Below are 19,656 nucleotides of genomic sequence, written 5' to 3' on the forward strand. Positions count from 1 at the left end.
CCTTGGTGATGTGCACCAATTACTGAGTGCTGTGTATGCCTGGCCCCTGGCAACGCGCTCTGCACAATTTAGCTCCTGTAACAGCACTGTCCCTTGAGGTGGGCATACATCTGTAGCCAGCCCTCTCCAAGGGGAGTTAAGGCCAGCTCTGTGAATGACCAGAGGGAGACCCGACGCCCACCCCCCAAAACAGTCCTTTCTCCTCCCTGCATGTCTGTGTCTTCCACACAAGGGGGATGTTGAAAAGACGTCATACACAGCTGAGAACAGCTCTGGGTACAGAGCAAGGGCAGAAGGGGAAACTGAGGTTCAGTAAGACCAAGGATGCCTGGCCACTCCAGCCGGTGCCCCACCCGTAGTTAATCAGAGAGGCCAGACGTGCCTTGGTGCCCTCCCCCCTTCCCTTCACAGCCCGGGGTGGGAGTGTTGTGATAACCCACAGCCCCCGTTTCCTCCTGGCCAGGAAGGAGCCAGGCAGAGGAAGTATTAAGAGGAGTAATATAAACACTTCCCCCTCCCCCCCGCCGTGGTGAGGTCTAGAAGGGGCAGCGGCCACCACCCTGAGCAGGCCAGCCAGCCGAGCACTGCTAGTACACGGGGCAGACGCTGGGAGGAGATGGGCTTGGCGATGGAGCACGGGAGCCCCTACTCACGGGCCGGGAGCAGCTCCAGGGGCTGCTGGTACTATCTGCGCTACTTTTTCCTCTTCGTCTCGCTCATCCAATTCCTCATCATCCTTGGCCTCGTCCTCTTCATGGTCTACGGCAACGTGCACGTGAGTACCGAGTCCAACCTGCAGGCCACCGAGCGCCGGGCCGACGGCCTGTACGGCCAGGTGGTGGGGCTCACGGCTTCCCAGGCCAACCTGACCAAGGAGCTCAACCTCACTGCCCGCGCCAAGGAGGCGATCAACCAGATGATGCTCAGCGCCCGCCGAGACTTGGACCGAATCAACGCCAGCTTCCGCCAGTGCCAGGCCGATCGGGTAAGACCGCAAGCTAGACGCTCACCCTGGGGACCCCGGGCTGGTCACCTCACCTCTCTGAGCTTCGCTTTCCTCATCCGTGAAGACAGGGACATTTTGGAGGACAAGCCCATGTAGAGAAGTGATGCGTATTGTTCCTGTATCTCATGCAATATTTGGGACTTTGCTGCTGTTGTTCTGTCACTAAGTCGTGTCTGACTGCAACCCCATAGACTGCAGCACACCAGGTTCCTCTGTCCTTCACTATCTCCCGGAGTTTCCTCAAACTCATGTCCCTTCAGTCGGCTACGTTATCTAACCATCTCATCCTCTGCGGCCCCCTTCTCCTTTTCCCTGTCAATCTTTCCCAGTGAGTTTGACAGGAGCTGAGGGTGTGAAATGGGTGACAGTCTCCACAAGACCCAGGGGTAACTGTTTCTGCTCACCTGCCTTTCCCTTCACCAGGGGATCGTCCCAACCCAGGGATCAAACCCAAGACTCCCTCATAGGGGTCTTTTCCAATGAGTTGGCTCTTGGCATCAGGTGGCCAAAATACTGGAGGAGCTTCAGCATCAACCTTTCCCATGAATACTCAGAGCTGATTTCCTTTAGGATTGACTGGTGTGATCTTTTTGCAGAGTATTTGGGACATACTTAGACTGAAAAAAAATGATTTGTGGTCTGTCTGGAATTCAAGTTGAACTGGGCATCCGGTCTGTTACCAGACATAGATGCTAAATACATACTTAATATGTATACAGCACCCAGAAGGTGCCAGCACACACTAGCTGCAAATAAGAGCTGACTTAATAAACCACACAGAGAGTTGAGTTCTTCATAATTAGTATGAATGGCCCAGGTCTGCCTGAGGCTGGATGTCTCCTTTGGAAATGTTATTTTGTCACTGAAGGCCGGGAGGTAGGGAGAAGCTTTAAAACCCTTTTGCAGAGGGGAAATGGCCACCTGATGTGAAGAACTGACTCACTGGAAAAGACCCTGATGCTGGGAAAGATTGAAGGCAGGAGGAGAAGGGGACGACAGAGGATGAGATGGTGGGATGGCATCACCCACTCAGTGGACATGAGTTTGATTAAGCTCGGGGAGGTGGTGATGGACAGGGAGGCCTGACATGCTGCAGTCTATGGGGTTGCAAAGAGTCTGAGCGACTGGACTGAACTGAACTGAAGAGAGGAAGTGGTTTTTGGGAGGCAGGGGAGCAGAAACAGCACTTCCCTTGTGGCTCAGCCGGTAAAGAATCTGCCTGCAATGAGGGAGACTTGGGTTCAATCCCTGGGTTGGGACAATCCCCTGGTGAAGGGAAAGGCAGGGGAGCAGAAACAGTTACCCCTGGGTCTTGTGGAGACTGTCACCCATTTCACACCCTCAGCTCCTGTCAAATTCACTCAACAAGATCCCCTGGGGTCTCTCTCACACGCAGCTCCTCTGGGGAGGTCCAGCTGGGTATAAGGACGCCTCCTCAGGCTTTGGCTGGAACGGGGTGAGAGCTGGGGTGAGCAGGGGAAGGGACATTTGGTGGGGGGTGAGGGGACAGCCTCGCTTTCCCCCACAGGAGGTCTCTGGGCTGTATGGGGCAGGGGACAGCCCCAAATGGGAAGAAAACGTCTTTTCTGGGACTTCAAACTACCCAGTCCCTGCCCCTGGGCAGGAAGGATGTGCGTGCCCCACTCCCATGAAACTGCCCAGTCAAGACGGTGTCTCCACCCTCTCATGCCCCAGGGCAGGGAAGGTCCCCTTCAGACCCCCAGAATGGGGTGAGTCCCCCCTCAGAACCCTTCATGAGGCTAGGCCCTCCTCAGACCTCAGGGCAGGACCATGTACCCGCCCAAGAGCCCCCCAGGCCAGGGCAGCCCCTCCATCTTCTTCGTTCCAGGGCAATTGGCTCGTTTGGATCTTTCAGGACACAGATGGCCTTCCGGTCCAGGAACTGTTAGGGATCGCAGGATCGTAAAGTTTTATAGTTTTGTTTTTTTCTTTTTCTGCTTTCCTTTTTTGTTCTGTTTTGGTCCCACTGCACAGGGATCTTGGGGCTTCCCAGGTGGCTCAGTGGTGAAGAATCCACCCGCAATGCAAGAAATGCAGGTTTGATCCCCGGGTGGAGGAGATCCCCTGGAGGAGGGCATGGCAACCCACTTCGGTATTCTTGTCTGGAGAATCCCATGGACAGAGGAGCCTGGGTGGCTACAGTCCACAGGGTCACAGAGTCGGACCCGACTGAGCACGAGCCCAGGGGTCTTAGTTCCCTAACCAGGGACTGAATCTGTACCCCTTGCAGTGGAAGTGTGGCGTCTTAGCCTCTGGGCCACCAGGGAAGTTCCTTTTTTTTGTTGGTTTATTTTTTTATCATAAAGTTATAGACTTACACATCTTTGAATCCCAGATGCCCCCATCGTAGAATATTAGAAATCTAAGAATCTGGATCTTTACAACTTTGAAATTTGAAAATCATAGCTTTTTTCCCCTTTAAATTGACAAATTCTTCTGGCCTGGAACCCCTCAGGATTTTCTCCAAGGATCCCCAGAAAGTCAGGGCTAATGCTGGGGAAGAGCCTCCACCCTCGCCACGGCAGCCCCATGTGTCTGATGGTAGCGGGTCTTAGCCACTGGACAACCAGAGAAGTTCCCAGAATTTTCTGTATTTGGAATTTGTAATAATATTTTTAAAAAATCTTATTTTATTGAAGTACGGTTCATTTACATGTTGTGTTAATATCTATTGTACAGCAAAGTGATTCAGTTACACATATGTATATAGTAACATATTCTTTTCCCTATTTTTTTCCATTGTAGTTTATTATAGGATATTAAATATAGCTCCCAGTGCTATACAGTATGTGATAATCTTTTTGATGGTCAAATTATTCTGAAATAGGTCACTAGGTATCCTGCATTCTGGCTCCTGTGTCTTTAAGCGCTTTCCCGGCTTTATGTCCTAACAAATATTCTAGAAAATGCTTCAGATTGTTTATACTTGTTTACTAATCGGTGAGTTCTTTTCCTCTTAGTTCAGGGCAGCTGCTAGAAAGTGAGGGAGGGACTCCTGACTTGCTTCAGAAAGATGTACCTCAACACTCCCTAACAAGAGAAGGCGCTTTTTTGTATTTTCAGACTGTGTTTGCCATTGTTTTTTAGTCACAAAGTCGAGCCTGACTCTTTGCAACCCCATGGACTGTAGCCCTCCAGACCCCTCTGTCCATGAGGTTTCCCAGGCAAGATACTGGAGTGGGTTGTCATTTCCTTCTCCATCAGATTGCATTATTTCTAAGTACATGTTTTTCTTCTCATCATCTTGGCATCTGGGAACCTGTACAGAAACAGAACTTTTGTATTTTGGGGAGCCACTTCCTTCAGCTGGAAGAAGACCCCTTTCTTACTTCATCTTTGGATCCAACTTACACCCTTAGATCTTCCCTTTCTGTAGTTAAAGCTTTTGAAAACAGCACTTCCAGAGCCCTTTTTTCTTTTTTAAATTAATTAATTCATTTGGCTGCGTGGAGTCTTAGCTGTGGCACACGGCATCTTCTGTCTTCATTGTGGCCTGCATGATCTTTAGCTGTGGCATGTGGGATCTAGTTGCCTGACCAGGGAACAAGCCTTGGCCCCCTGCACTGGGAGGGGGGAATCTTAGCCACTGGCCCACGAGGGCAGTACCCCCAGAGCTACTTTTGTTCTCCCCCATCCCCAGGTCATTAGCACAGGGTCAGCTTCCGAAAGGAGGAAGGACAAAAAGTGAGAGAAAAGCAAACCTTCTTCACCCCTCTCCTACCTTTTCTTGTTATATTTCTACAGAGGCTTCTGTTTCAAAGTTTGAAAGGCACGCCCTTTGTTTATAAAGAAAAGTTATTTATAAAACGTTGTAAACTTAAAATGTAATGCACAAGCCATACAGTTGACCCATTTAAAATGTACATAACCAAAAAAAATGTAGATGAAAGAAAAAAATGTACATAACAATGATTTTTAGTACACTCACGGAGTTGGGTAACCATCGGTACAGTTTGATTTAGAACATTTCATTACCCCCAAAAGAAAGTGTATCAGCAGTCACTTCCCTCCCCCACCCCCAGCAGCTGCAAATCTGCTTTCTGTTTCTATGGATTTACTTATTCCGGATATTTCATTCAAATAGAGTCTGGCACTATATAACCTTTTGTGTCCGACTTCTCACACTCAGCGTGATGTTTTCAACGTTCATCCACGTTACCACGTGTGTCAGCGTTTCGTTCCTTTTTTGTGGCAGAATAACATTCCACTGGGTGGCTGGGTCGCGTTTTATCCATTCATCTGTTGATGAAACACTTGAGTTCTTTCTACCTTACGGATACTGTGTCTACTGCTGCTGTGAATATTTGTGTACAAGTTTCTGTCTGAACATAGACTTCCATTGCTCTCAGGTGTATATATCTAGACCTACAATTGTTGGGTCACCCCACTCCAGTACTTTTGCCTGGAAAATCCCATGGACAGAGGAGCCTGGTGGGCTGCAGTCCATGGGGTCGCTAAGAGTCAGACACGACTGAGCGACTTTCCTTTCACTTTTCACTTTCATCATTGGAGAAGGAAATGGCAACCCACTCCAGTGTTCTTGCCTGGAGAATCCCAGGGACGGGGGAGCCTGGTGGGCTGCCGTCTATGGGGTTGCACAGAGTTGGACACGACTGAAGCGACTTAGCAGCAGTAGCAGCAGTGTAATTCTATGGAAAATAGATGGGGAAACAATGGAAACAGTGACAGACTTTATTTTCTTGGGCTCCAGAATCACTGCAGATGGTAACTGCAGCCATGAAGTTAAAAGACGCTTGTTTTTTGGAGAAAAAGCTGTGACAAACCTAGAGTAAGTATTAAAAGGCAGAGATATCACTTTGCCAACAAAGATCTGTATAGTCAAAGCTATGGTTTTTCCAGTAGTCATGTATGGATGTGAGCATTGGACCATAACGAAGGCTGAGCACTGAAGAACTGATGATTTTGAACTGTGGTGTTGGAGAAGACTCTTGAGAGTCCCTTGGACTGCAAGGAGAGCCAACCAGTCCATCCTAAAGGAAATCAACCCTGATTATTCGTTAGATGAACTGGTGCTGAAGCTGAAGCCTCAATACTTTGACCACCTGATGCAAAGAGCCAATTCGTTGGAAAAGACCCTGATGCTGAGAAAGGCTGAAGGCAGGAGGAGAAGGGAACAATAGAGGACAAGATGGTCGGATGGCGTCACTGACTCAATGGACATGAGTTTGAGCAAACTCCGGGAGATGGTGAAGGACAGGAAAGCCTGGCATGCTACAGTCCATGGGGTTGCAAAAAGTCAGACAGAACTAAGTGACTGAACAACGGCAGTGTAATTCTATGTTTAGCTTTTTGGAAAACTGCCAGACTCTTTTCCACTGTGGCTCCATTATTTGTACAGTTCCACCAGTACTGACTGAGAATTCTGTTTCTCCACATCCACACTAACACTTGTCCCTTCTTTTTTGTTTTATTTATGGCCACTCTATATCATTCTGAGGTGATATCTTATCATGGTTTTTATTTGCATTTCCTGCTGTCTAAAGATGATGAATATTTGTTGATGTGTTGGTTGACATTTTGTTTATGTCTTCTCCTGAACAATGTCTATTCAGATGCTTGGTCTGTTTTGCAATTGGTTTGCTCTTTATTATTAATTTCTAAACAGTTTGCTTTTATATATTCTGGTTACTAGTCTCATCATCAGACACATGATTTGCAAGTATTTTTCCCATCTATGAGTTTTTTCCCCCTTTCTTGATGTTGTCCCCTGAGGCATGAAAGTTTTTAATCTTGGTGAAGTCCTATTTAGCTGTTTTGTCTTTGGCTGTTTGTGCTTTTAGTATCATACCTAAGAAAACATGCTGGGACTTCCCTCGTGGTCCAGTGGCTAAGACTCCAAGCTCCCAGTGCAGGGGGCCTGGGTTCAATCCCTAGTAGGGGAACTAGATCCCACATGCTGCTACTGAAAAAACCCACATGATCCCACATGATGCAACTAAGACCCGGCACAGCCAAATGAATAAATATTTTTTAAAAAGAAAAGGAAAGAAAGCACTGCCAAATTCAAACTCGTGCAGAGTTAACACCTAAGTTTTCTTCTATGGAATTTTTTAGTTTATGCCCTTACATTTAGGTCTTCGACGTGTTTTGAGCTAATTTTTGTATATGGTGTGAGTTAGGGTCCAAATTTATTTCTTAGTATGTGACCGTCCAGTTGTGCCAGCACCATTTATTGAAAAGAATCATCTTTCCCATGAAATAATCTTGTCTCCTGTATTAGTTTGCTAGGACCATCCTAACGAAGAACCACAAATGAGGTGGCTTAAATAACAGAAATTTATTTTCACAAAGCGGAGGATCAAGATGTAGGCAGAATTGTTTCCTTCTAGGACTTCCCATTCTGTCAGATCTCTCCACCATGACCCGCCCATCTTGGGTTGCCCCACGGGCATGGCTTAGTTTCATTGAGTTAGACAAGGCTGTGGTCCTAGTGTGATTGGATTGACTAGTTTTCTGTGAGTATGTTTTCAGTGTGTCTGCCCTCTGATGCCCTCTTGGAACACCTACCGTCTTACTTGGGTTTCTCCTGCCTTGGTCGTGGGGTATCTCTTCACGGCTGCTCCAGCAAAGCGCAGCCATTGCTCCCTACCTTGGACGAGGGGTATCTCCTCACCGCCGCCCCTCCTGACCTTCAACGTGGGATAGCTCCTCCAGGCCCTTCTGCGCCCGCGCAGCCACGGCTTCCTGGACGTGGGGTTGGTCCTCCCGGCCACCGCCCAATTGCACTCATCTCACACGCTAGTAAAGTAATGCTCAAAATTCTCCAAGCCAGGCTTCAGCAATATGTGAACCGTGAACTTCCTGATGTTCAAGCTGGTTTTAGAAAAGGCAGAGGAACCAGAGATCATGGAAACATGAACATCCGCTGGATCATGGAAAAAGCAAGAGAGTTCCAGAAAAACATCTATTTCTGCTTTATTGACTATGTCAAAGCCTTTGACTGTGTGGATCACAATAAACTGTGGGAAATTCTGAAAGAGATGGGAATACCAGAGCACCTGATCTGCCTCTTGAGAAATTGTATGCAGGTCAGGAAGCAACGGTTAGAACTGGCCATGGAACAACAGACTGGTTCCAAATAGGAAAAGGAGTTCGTCAAGGCTGTATATTGTCACCCTGTTTATTTAACTTATATGCAGAGTACGTTATGAAAAACGCTGGCCTAGAAGAAACACAAGCTGGAATCAAGATTGCCGGGAGAAATATCAATAACCTCAGATATGCAGATGACACCACCCTTATGGCAGAAAGTGAAGAGGAACTAAAAAGCCTCTTAATGAAAGTGAAAGTGGAGAGTGAAAAAGTTGGCTTAAAGCTCAACATTCAGAAAACGATGATCATGGCATCTGGTCCCATCACTTCATGGGAAATAGATGGGGAAACAGTGGAAACAGTGTCAGACTTTATTTTTCTGGGCTCCAAGATCACTACAGATGGTGACTGCAGCCATGAGATTAAAAGATGCTTACTCCTTGGAAGGAAAGTTTTGACCAACCTAGATAGCATATTCAAAAGCAGAGACATTACTTTGCCAAGAAAGGTTCGTCTAGTCAAGGCTATGGTTTTTCCTGTGGTCATGTATGGATGTGAGAGTTGGACTGTGAAGAAGGCTGAGCACTCAAGAATTGATGCCTTTGAACTGTGGTGTTGGAGAAAACTCTTGAGAGTCCCTGGGACTGCAAGGAGATCCAACCAGTCCATTCTGAAGGAGATCAGCCCTGGGATTTCTTTGGAAGGAATGATGCTAAAGCTGAAACTCCAGTACTTTGGCCACCTCATGCGGAGTTGACTCATTGGAAAAGACTCTGATGCTGGGGGGAATTGGGGGCAGGAGGAGAAGGGGACGACAGAGGATGAGATGGCTGGATGGCATCACTGACTCGATGGATGTGAGTCTGGGTGAACTCCAGGAGTTGGTGATGGACAGGGAAGCCTGTCGTGCTGCGATTCATGGGGTCACAAAGAGTCGGACACGACTGAGCGACTGATCTGATCTGATCTGAAGACTTCCCAAGTAGCTCAAAAGGTAAAGAATCTGCCTGCAATGAGGGAGACCTAGGTTCAATCCCTGGATTGGGAAGATCCCCTGGAGAAGGGCATGGCAACCCGCTCCTGGAGAATTCTTGCCTGGAGAATTCCATGCACAGAGGAGCCTGGTGGGCTACAGGTCATAGGGTCACAAAGAGTCGGACACGACTAAAGTGACTAACACACAGGACCGTCAGGGAAGGAGCTGTTGAAGGAGCCGTTGCGTGCCTCTCTCCCCGGCTTGCAGACGGCTGCCTTCTCCCTGTGTCTTCATGTCACGTCCGTGCATGTCTGGGCGTCCAGATTTCCTCTTGTAGGAACTACAGTCATTGTGGATAAAGGCCCACCCTAATGACCTCATCTTAATTTAAGCACCTCTTTCAAGATCCTGTCTGCAAAAAAATTTACATTCTGAGGTCCTGAGGATTACGACTTTGACATGGAAATCTGGGGTAGGGGACACAATCCAGCCCATACTAGCATCCATGTTGAACATCTTTTTTTTTTTTTAAGATATTTATTTATTCACTTTATGGCTGTGCTGGGTTTTGGTGCTGCATGCAGGCGGTCTCTGGGTGCAGTGCATGGGCTTCTCACTGCAGTGCCTTCCCTTGTTGCAGAGCGCAGGCTCTGGGCATGCAGGCTTCAGTGGTTGTGGCATGCAGGCCAAGATCAGACCCCTTGGCATTTGGGGTCTTCCAGGGATTGAACCCATCTCCCCTGCACTGGCAGCCGAATTCTTTACCACTGAGCCACCAGGGAAGCCCTTAAACGTCTATTTTTGATTGGCTGTAAATGTTTTCAAGATTGCTCCAGGTTGTAAAATGCATCAGTATATAAAACTTTTAACTGCCAAATAGTATTAATCACAAAACTTTTTTTTTTTCCTAGTTGACTAGAATGCCTAGGGGAAAGGGTGGGATTTGTTTTTGTAACCTTTTTTTTTTTTTGAATGAGAGGTTCTTTAAATTCTATAATGTTTTACAATTTTCAAAAGTTTCACACACATGATTTCATATAATCCCATAATAACCCATTTTAAAAAAAAATTTCCAACTCTGATATTGGCCCTTCCCTCTTCCTTCTTCCCACTGGTAACCACTAGTCTGCTCTCTGCATCTGTGAGTCTGCTTTTGTTCTGTTATATTCACTAGTTTGTCGTATTTTTTAGATTCTGCCTATCGGTGATACCATACAGTGTTGATCTTTGTCACAGATGCCCTTCGAGTCCATCTGTGTTGGAACTTATGGCAAAATGTCATTCTTTTTTATGACTGAGTAGTATTCCACTGTCTATACTTGTAACAACTTTTGAAGATCAGACCAGCATCCCCTGTGAAGAAGCTATTGCCCTTGTGAACTGTGCCAACACAGACCACCTTGTTGACAGACCTGGGTGCCCCGTCCCAGCGGTCTGGGCGGACCTGGGGGCAGGGGCCCCACGTGCTGGACACTGAGCTCTGTCTTGCGTCCCATTCTGGCAGGTGATTTACATGAACAACCAGCGATACATGGCCGCCATCATCCTGAGTGAGAAGCAGTGCCAAGAACACCTCAAGGAAGCTAACAAGAGCTGCGATGGTGAGTGGGTGAGGGCTGGAGTCGGGGTTATGGGCCGTGGAGAGCAAGGTGGCAAGATTCCCCGGCCAGTCTCTTGGCAGCTCCCAACCTTCCTGAGTCTTCTGGTCCTATACTCCTAGCTTTGGCCCTCACGCTGACCCAGAAAGCCAAGACACTGGAGGTGGAGCTGGCAAAGGAGAAGTTGGTATGTACCAAAGACAAGGACGGTCTAACGGTGGGCAAGCGAGTGGCAGAGGAACAGCTGGCCGAGTGCGGCAAAACCCGAGACCAGCAGCAGCAGGAACGGCAGCTGGCTGAGGACCGGCTGCGGAAGGTGCAGGCCTTCTGCATCCCCCTGGACAGGAACAAGTTTGAGACGGATCTGCGAAACCTCTGGAGGGACTCCATCATCCCGCGCACCCTCAGTACCCTGAGCTTCAACTTGTACCATCCCCTCGGCTCGGAACTGCCTTCCATCCAGAGAGCCTGCGACAGCCTGCCCTCCATCATGACCTCCAAGGTGGAAGAGCTGGCCCGGAGTTTGCGGGCTGGCATCGACAGCGTGACCCTCGAGAACGAGAAACTCCAGCGCCAGAAACTGGAGGTCGAGCAGAGCCTACGCGCCAGTCAGGAGGCCAAGGAGAAGGTGGAGAAGGAGGCGCAGGCCCAGGCTGTCAAGCTCCAAGCAGAATGTGCCCGCCAGACCCAGCTGGCCCTGGAGGAGAAGGTGGCACTGCAGAAGGAACGGGACAGGCTGGTCAAGGAGCTGGAGGAGAAGAAGCGTGAGGCTGAGCACCTCAAGTTGCAGTTGGCAGTCAGCAACTCAGCCCTGGACACCTGTATCAAGGCGAAGGTGGGTAGGGGGCCCTAGATTCTGGTTGCATTGGAGGGATGGGTCTGGAGGCCAAGTTGATGGTGATGTTGAACTTGGGTTTGAACTTGGCTTTTTTTTTAACTTCTTTTAGAGGTTGGCTTCCCAGTGTAGATTGAGTTTGTTAGGACTCGCTTCAGAGTTTCACTGATGTTAGGATTGAGGCAGAGCTTAGAAAGTGTATCAGCACTGAGAAAGGGGATGGGTTAAGACTGGAGTCGGAGGTAGGGTGTCCATCAGGTCCAGGGTTGAGTGAGGGATGAATCTAAAACTGTGATTACTTTGGGACTGGGGTGAGTTGAGACATTGAGGGTGGATTTAGACTTGAGGCTGGGATCAAACATGGGTGCCCATGAGTCTAGAATGGCTTTAGGATTATGATCATGTATTGACACAGGATTTTATTGGCATTAGGACTGTGGTGCAGTTTGGATTGGAAATGATATTAAGAAAGAGATAAAGATTGGGGAGTTTAGGAAGGCGGTGGGCCTCAAAATTGGCTTAGGGTTAGAATTAGGGACTCATTCAGTGTTGGGGTCAGGGTCGGGATGGATTTGAGTTGAGTTGAAGGATCAGAGGGTGCTGGATTAAGGATTGGGAGTGACACTGGGGTTAGCATGAGGGTTAAGGCAGGTCACAGGAAAGGCTTGATGTGGATGCTAAACATGTGTAGCATCCAAAACTTGGATCAAGGTGAATTATTGGTGACTCCTGTGTCTAGAGTTGATTTCCGTTAAGGTAAGGGTTTCAAGTAGAATTTCATTAGTCTTAGAATTAGATTGAGTTTGGAAGGTGGATTGTGAGGAAAGGTTAAAAGTTGGGTCAGAGGTTGCATGCAGAGTGGTCATTGTATCTAGGTCAAGTAAATTTCAGTGGTTTTGGGATTGCATTGAGTTAAGGCTGGAGTTGAGGTTTAGGTTGCTATAGGTGGTTGGTGGGGCTAGGGATGATTAGAAGTTTGGGGCCAAGGGTAGATTCAGCACTTTGTGGGCATTAAGATTGGGGTTGGAATTGACCATGGGTTAGGAGTTGAGACTAAGTTGAGTTTAGGGTGGTTGGTTGGGGCCAAGTTGGGTTGGCGTTGGGATAGATTTGAAGGGAAGGATTAGGTGATCCTGAGTTAGAGCAGGGATATACCAGGGTTCCAGTGAGGGTCAGTGTTGGGTCTAGTGTAGAAGCTGGGTGACTATTGATCTTGGGCTGAGGTTGGTTAGAATTCTAACTCAGGTAGAGGCTGAGGTCAAAGGTTGAGTTGGGGTTGAGTGTGGTATTGGGAAAGTATTTATGGGTGGTCATAGGGGAATACAGGGCTGGGGCTCAGGGAATGAAGTTGTGGAGTAGATTTTTCATAGCAGCTGGGTCTAGGGGATGGGTTATGGTCAGAGGTAGACGTAAAGTGATATATCAGATCTGTCATTGAGATTGGATTTGATTCTAAGGGAGGTCCTGTTTTCAAGTTAGGACCCAACTTTAGGTTACTGAGTTCAGGACTGGTTGGATCTCAGGTTTGGAGGAGCTCCTTTAGGGCTGTTTGATGGCCTTGAGGGCGGAAGTCCCGGTGGTCTGCAGAGCGGGTCAGCTTCGGTCTGGGATGGGATTGGCCGGGTAGGCTCAGCTGGGGCCACGGGTCAGAGTCAGGGCGGCACTGAGGCTGTAGTGGAGACCGAGGCAGGACCCCTGCAGAATGGGGTCTCTGGGGAGCTCCCAGTCATTTCAGGGCAGATGGCTGCAGGTGATTATGTATCCATCATCCTGCGTGTCCTTCTTCCGTGGGTATCTGTCGGTTTCTCTGCCCTGGAAGGACCTCAGGTCACTAAGGGTGTAGAAAGGCAGGAAACTCCCTAGGACTCGTGTTTGGGGGCACTGGCCTCCACCAGCCTCCCTTCACTCTTCTTCCCATAGTCGCAGTTGACGATTCCTGGGCCAAGACCTGCAGTCCCCGTCCCCAACCCTCCACCTATCGGTGAGTGACAGGGCAGGGCCAAGATGGGGGGCGGATTCCACCTTGTATCCCGGGTTGCCAGCCCATCCCTGGCCCTGGAGGCAGGGCTACTAAGGCACCCAGTTAGGCCTGACCCTTCCCTCTTTCGGCAGACCCAGCTAGCCTGGAGGAATTCAAGAGAAGGATCCTGGATTCCCAGCGGGCCCCTGCCAGCAACGTCTTGGTCTCAGCCAGGTGAGGCTCTGGGCTGTCTCAGGCTGATGGTGCAGTCTCAGGGTATGAGCAAGGCTGGGTACAGGACTGGGGTGGGGGGGGAGGGGAGCTCATATCGCACTTTTTGTTTCCTTAATTGAGCACTTGCTGTATACCAGGCCCTATGCTGGCACATTTGGCTTCCCTGGTGGCTCAGACGGTAAAGAATCTGCCTGCAATGCGGGAGACTCAGGTTCAGTTCCTGGGTCGGGAAGATCCCTTGGAGAAGGGAATGGCAACCCACTCCAGTATTCTTGCCTGGAGAATCCCATGGACAGAGGAGCCTGGGCGGCTACAGTCCATGGGGTTGCAAAGAGTTGGACACGACTGAGTGACTAACACTTCATGCTGGGCCCAGGGTCAGAGCTGTGACCAAGACACATTCATTCATGAAAGTCTCTGAATATTGGGCCAGAGAGACAATGAAGGAGGCAGGATAAGAAGAGTGAACAAAAACCCGCCGTGATTGGGTGCTTACTGTAATCTTGGCGTAGTCCTAAGCACTCTGCCCATTTAACTCATTTAAGCTTTAGAATCCTAACCTGTGGGTGAGCTACAGTTACCCCCACATTCTGGAGGAAGCAAATGAGGCATGGAGGGGGTGTGTGTCATGCCCCAGGTAACACAGCCAGAGCTGGGACGTGAACCTAGGTGATCAGACTCCAGACAGGCAAGGGAGAGCCTCTGTGAGGAAGGGATCTTTGAGCTGGAAGGCGGACAGGAGGCAACCTGGGTGACGCCAAGGGGGAACAGTCCCTACAGGTGGCAAGAACTGCTGCGGCAAAGGCCCTGTGGCCAGATGAGGGTAGCAGAAGTGAACGTAGCCCAGGAAGGGTATGAGGGAGACCAGTGTCTGAGGGTGACCCTGGCCCTCTCACTCTACCCTTCTGAGCCACACTTTCTCACTCTACAAAAATGTTGGGGGGTGAGGGTCTCTGAAGTCATCTTCCCAGGTGTTGCAGTGGTAAAGAACCCGCCTGCCAAGAGATGCAAGAGATAGGGGTTTTGTCTCTGGGTCAGGAAGATCCCCTGGAGTAGGAAATGGTAACCCAGTCCAGTATTCTTGTCTGGAAAATTCCATGGACAGAGGAGCCTGGCTGACTATAGTTCGTGGGGTCACAAAAGAGTCGGACATGACTGAGCAACTGAGCATGCACACTGAGATTAAGGGCATGAAAATGCTTTGCCAGCTATAAAGTGCTGTCCACTACTGGCTAGAACAAGGGACCCAGAGCCTCCGTGGGGAGCATCAAGGTTGCTGGCACGTGATCAGGTCATAGCTCCATGCCTTTGACCCCGTCACCTCCTCCCAGAGCCCAGTCATCCTTTGGACAACAGCCTGTGCGTCATGGGGAAGGTGACTCAGGCCGTGGCCCCTAGAACACCCTGTGGTCCCACCAAGGTTGCTGCTACACCCCCCTTTCAGGACCACACTGCTGACCTAGGAGTCAAGGATTGGCTTTCCATTTGCAGTTTATGACCTGAGGTTTAGAGGAGTGTGTGGGATTTTTTTCAGATCCCTCTGACCCCACAGCCTGTGCTGTCCAAGGTTTTGCCATGCGGCTATCGTCAAACTAGATCTGTTTCAGCCCCAGGGTGCTAAACAAAGCCCATAGGATCCAAAGGGCTTCCAAAAGTCTGTCACTGACTCTCCAGAGTTCTCTGCACCCAGCTCCATCTTCACTGTGTCTTCTTACATACTGCCCCTGACGGGGAGCTCATCCCCCTTGCGGAACAGGTCCCCTCACTCTTTGACTAGAGTTTGAGCCTGCTTTTTGAACAAACAGAGCTTTCCTTTCTGCATCTTGGCCTGAAGCCATCATGGCAAGGAAGGAGGTTCTATTATTATCCCCATTTCTCAGAGGAGGGAACTGAGGCCCCAGGGAAGTGATCAGCCTGGGGTCATGCGTCAGCAACTCAGGGTTGGAGCCAGGCTCACTGTCCAAGCGTGTCTGGGTCCCAGCTGAGAATGGGGAAGCTCTTGACATTGTTTACCCCAAGTGACGCACCCCACCCCCTCCCCTCCGAGGAAACAATGTGTGCTTAAGCCTGGCCCCTCCTGCTTCTCTCTGCAGGATCGCAGGAAGAGCCTCTGGCCTATGGGCTCCGGCTTGATTTGCCTCCCTCTGAGAGAGGGGCCAGGGACGGGCAGGCTGGGGTCTTCAGCTCTGGGTTTGAGTCCCAGTTCGTCCAGTTGCTCACTGGACAAGCTGTGAATGACTGAGTTGTAACATCTGAATTTTACAGGCACCCAATAGGGAGGTAGATTCGAGGCAGGCTTCAAATCACCCATCCCATGGTGGAGACTGTTGATTGCTTTCCCACTCTTTTTCCTTCTGGGGCTCCAGAAAGTCTGCTGTTGCTAAATCACCCCCATGCATCCCAGATCCTTGCAGCTTGCCTGTGCTAGAGAGGGAGGGAACATCCAGGCCTCTGCCATGGCTGGGCTTGACAACTAGGTCATGCTTCTTAAGTGAACATTGTTATGTGGTTTTCTAATAGTGGCAAAGAGTACTGAAAGTGTTAGTTGCTCAGTTGTGTCTGACGGCTTTTGCGACCGCATAGACTGTAGCCCACCAGGCTCCTCTGTCCATGGAATTCTCCAGGTAAGAATACTGGAGTGGGTTGCCATTCCCTTCTCCAGGGGATCTTCCTGACCCAGGGCTCGAACCTGGGTCTCCTAAATTGCAAGCAGATTCTTTACCATCTGAGCCACCAGAGAAGCCAAATGTTCCAGCTTTCCTCTACTTAGTAAGACTGAGCTTCCTTTGGAGATCAATTTATATAATTAAAAAAACCCACAATGGACATGAAGACAAATATTAAGTAAATGTTGGTTTAGAGGCTCTGTGGTTGAAGATGGAGAAAGTCACAGAGTGGAGGGTTGAAGATGGAACTTCAGCCTTGACAGTGAGCCAGGCAGACAGCAAGTGTCAATTCAAGTTCACTACCATCACTATGATGATTCATTTTATTGTTCAACCCATGTTTCTTGAGCAGCTATTGGGTGCCAAGGACACAGGGAAGAAAAAGGCATAGATATTCAAATTCCCACTCCCTGTATGACTGCCAGTCTAGTCGGGGAGACGGATAACAAACCAAATGAATGAGCTATGACAGGGCCCCTTGGTAATGAGTGAGACAGAAAAGGGATGAGGGAGCTTGACGAGGTTGGGATTTTCCACCAGGGGCCAGGGCAGGCTTCACTGAGGAGTGATACTGGAGCAGAGAACTGAAAGTGAGGGCGGAGCCAGGAGGGGATTCCCTGCAGGGTGCCCCAGGCAGTGGGGCAGCCTGTGCAAAGGTCCTGAGGAAGGACCATCCATGCCTGGTGAGTGAGTGAGGAGTTAGGTGTGGCTGGAGTGGAGTGAGGAGAGGGGAGTGGGAGGAGGTGAGGTCAGGGAGCTGGCAGGACAGATCAGGCAGGGCCTTGGGGCAGTGGTGAGGACTTTGGGAGCCCTGCGAGGGGCTGTGAACAGCAGAGGGCATGACCTGGCTCAGGTGTGCACAGGCTCTTTCTGATTGCTGTTCTGCGGGGTGAAGGCAAGGACCTGGGACCAGGTATGAGGGCGACAGCCCCAGTCCAGGTGAGCAGTGGGGCTTGGAAATTGGCCAGGGACAACCCTCCCTTGCAGGCTGGCGGGCAGGAATGGTTAAAGATGTCTGATCTCTGTCGGGGTTGGCTCGAAGCCAGTGGATCCTGGTGAAGGACAGAGGCTGGAGCTGGTTGTGGGACAGGGGTGGGGGTGGCGGGGGCGGGGGGTGCGGAATCTACGAACGTGAGGCTGTGGGGGCCCCAGGGAAGAGCCGGGGAAGGAAGGGAGAGGGCCAGCGGAAGCAGGACTTGGCTGAGGCCCCCACCTCCCCCATCAGGAAACAGCCTCCGCGTCAACCTCTGACCCCTCACGAGAACCTTTGCCAGGCCAAGATGGGGGAAGGGCATTCCAGACAGTGGGACGGCTCCTGCAGAGGCAAGGCGGAGGGGCAGAGTTGAAGGGATGGCTCTGAGAATTTGGGCGATGCTTGGACAGGTTTTGATTCCCCAGTGGGGAGGTCTGGAAGTGGGGGGTGGAGTGGGTGGGGCCTTGAATCCCAGATATAGAAGATTTGGCTTTAAAAAGAGCTGTCTTTGTCCTGAGGGTGCAGAGGAGCCAGGGAATCCTGTGTAAAGGGGCAAGCTCATTAGAAGAACCTTCCTGGGAATGGGTGAGGGGCTGGCTCTAGGTCAGTTCTGTATGGACAAAAGAGGGAAACTAAGGCCCTGCCTGGGGAGTCGGGGGTGGGGGGTGGAGGGCGGACTGGGGCGGCAGGGGCTTTGGACAAACTTCCAGGATCCCAGGGCCTTAGGGAGCAAAGGGGAGAGCCAGACAGACTGCAGCAGAAACCTGGAGGTGGCCACTCTGAACCTCAGTCTCTTCAGCTGTATAATGGACAGGCACATACCTCAGTCCCACAGAAGTTCAACAAAACGAAATCTAAGGGGAGGTTGATACTGGTGTCAACTAAAAAAAAATGTACAATGTGAAATGCAAATTAAGTTTTATTTGGAGCCATGTGAGGGCTGCAGCCCAGGAGACAGAAGCTCAGATAACTCTGAGCAAGGGCTCCAAAGAGATAGGGAGAAGACGGTGTATATGTGATTTTGGCAAAAGGGGAGTACATGAGATCAAGCACATATACTTTTTGCAGAAAGCTTCTGCTCGTCATGAGAAACAGTTGCCACCATGAAGGATTTTAGTGCTTTTCTAGATATGAGGAGATATAAGAATCGGGCTCATAAAATTAGCTCCTGAGAATATATAACTATTAAAGGCCCCTCCTGCCAGCTTCCTGGAGCACAGAGTGCCTCATTTCTGCTTTCTCCTCCGAGCTCCCTCAGGGGGTGTTGGAGGTCAGCAGCTGCAGTAGCACATGATTTAATCCTTGCAGAGGTAGATGGCAGTGCCCATGGCAAGTGCCAATTTGTGGTTGACACCAGGAAGACCCCTAGGGTTCTTGGGAGCAAGAAGGGGCCCAGAGTAAGAGGCAGGCCCAGGCAAGGTTTGTCCTGTTCTCTGCCTGACCGACTACTGTATTCTCATCTCCTTCCTGCTCCAGTGGCTGAGGAGGCTCCAGGCCCGCTGACTGAGGGTGGCCCGACTCACCTGTCTGGAGACAAGGTGCAGCGAGACGCCCGCAGCGTGGGACACAGCCAGGGTGGCGTCAGATGACCTCCCACACACACACACCAAAGTGGGCGCCCCGGGCCGGCGTCCTCTGCTCACCCTTACCCACACCCTCCCTGCACGCCCTGATACTCTCACACAGACTCACACCCACACCACACAATCCCTCACGCCTAGACACCGTGATGACGTCACAGATGCACTGACATCACATGGACAGCTTGGTGACATCACACAGAGACAAGGCGATGACATCACAGAGATACACGGCGGCATCACACGTGCACTTTCTGCCTAGCCCTTGCCCAAAGTCACACCCCTTCGTGCACCCAGGCCAAGGCACCCACCGTATCCCACTTGTTTAGAGCATTGTAGTGCTCCAGGTCTGAGGAAGTGAGAACAGGAAGACATTCACCTTCATCCTCCCCTGAGAGTTTCTAGGCCTGCCCTAGAGAGGGAATGTCTCTGATCCTGGGGCCCCCTCAGAGCCCGAGAGGGGGCTGCCCCTTCACCCTTTCTTCCCCTACACGCAGTCCTGCCTGTGGCCTGTATAAATGTTAGTAGCACTAAATAAATGTTATCGAAACCCTTCAAAGTCTCCTGAGTCGTGATTTCTGCTTTGAAAAGCCACCAACAGGCTCTGAGTGGCCAAAGAACTAGGAATACGATGAAAGTCGCAAAACCCCATCCCCAGCATCCCCAGAACAGAAGACCCTTCAACTTGGAACAAACATGGGTAGACGCCAGCTTCCCTCAAGACGCGGGCATCTCCATGTGCGTGTGCATGCTA

At 50.2% G+C, this 19,656-nt stretch overlaps 1 protein-coding gene across 1 annotated transcript; it reads left to right on the forward strand.

The window, feature by feature from the left end:
- Nucleotides 1–566: 566 nt before the first annotated feature.
- Nucleotides 567–19,456, forward strand: PLVAP (plasmalemma vesicle associated protein). The gene is given in 6 exon segments (NM_001035353.2): nucleotides 567–985; nucleotides 10,561–10,657; nucleotides 10,777–11,489; nucleotides 13,410–13,470; nucleotides 13,602–13,683; nucleotides 18,799–19,456. Coding segments are annotated over 6 exon segments (1,329 nt in total). The 5' UTR covers nucleotides 567–616; the 3' UTR covers nucleotides 18,806–19,456.
- The last annotated feature ends 200 nt before the right edge of the window (nucleotides 19,457–19,656 follow it).

This window comes from Bos taurus, chromosome 7 (assembly GCF_002263795.3).
Source record: "Bos taurus isolate L1 Dominette 01449 registration number 42190680 breed Hereford chromosome 7, ARS-UCD2.0, whole genome shotgun sequence".
NCBI classification, from domain to species: Eukaryota; Metazoa; Chordata; class Mammalia; order Artiodactyla; family Bovidae; genus Bos; species Bos taurus.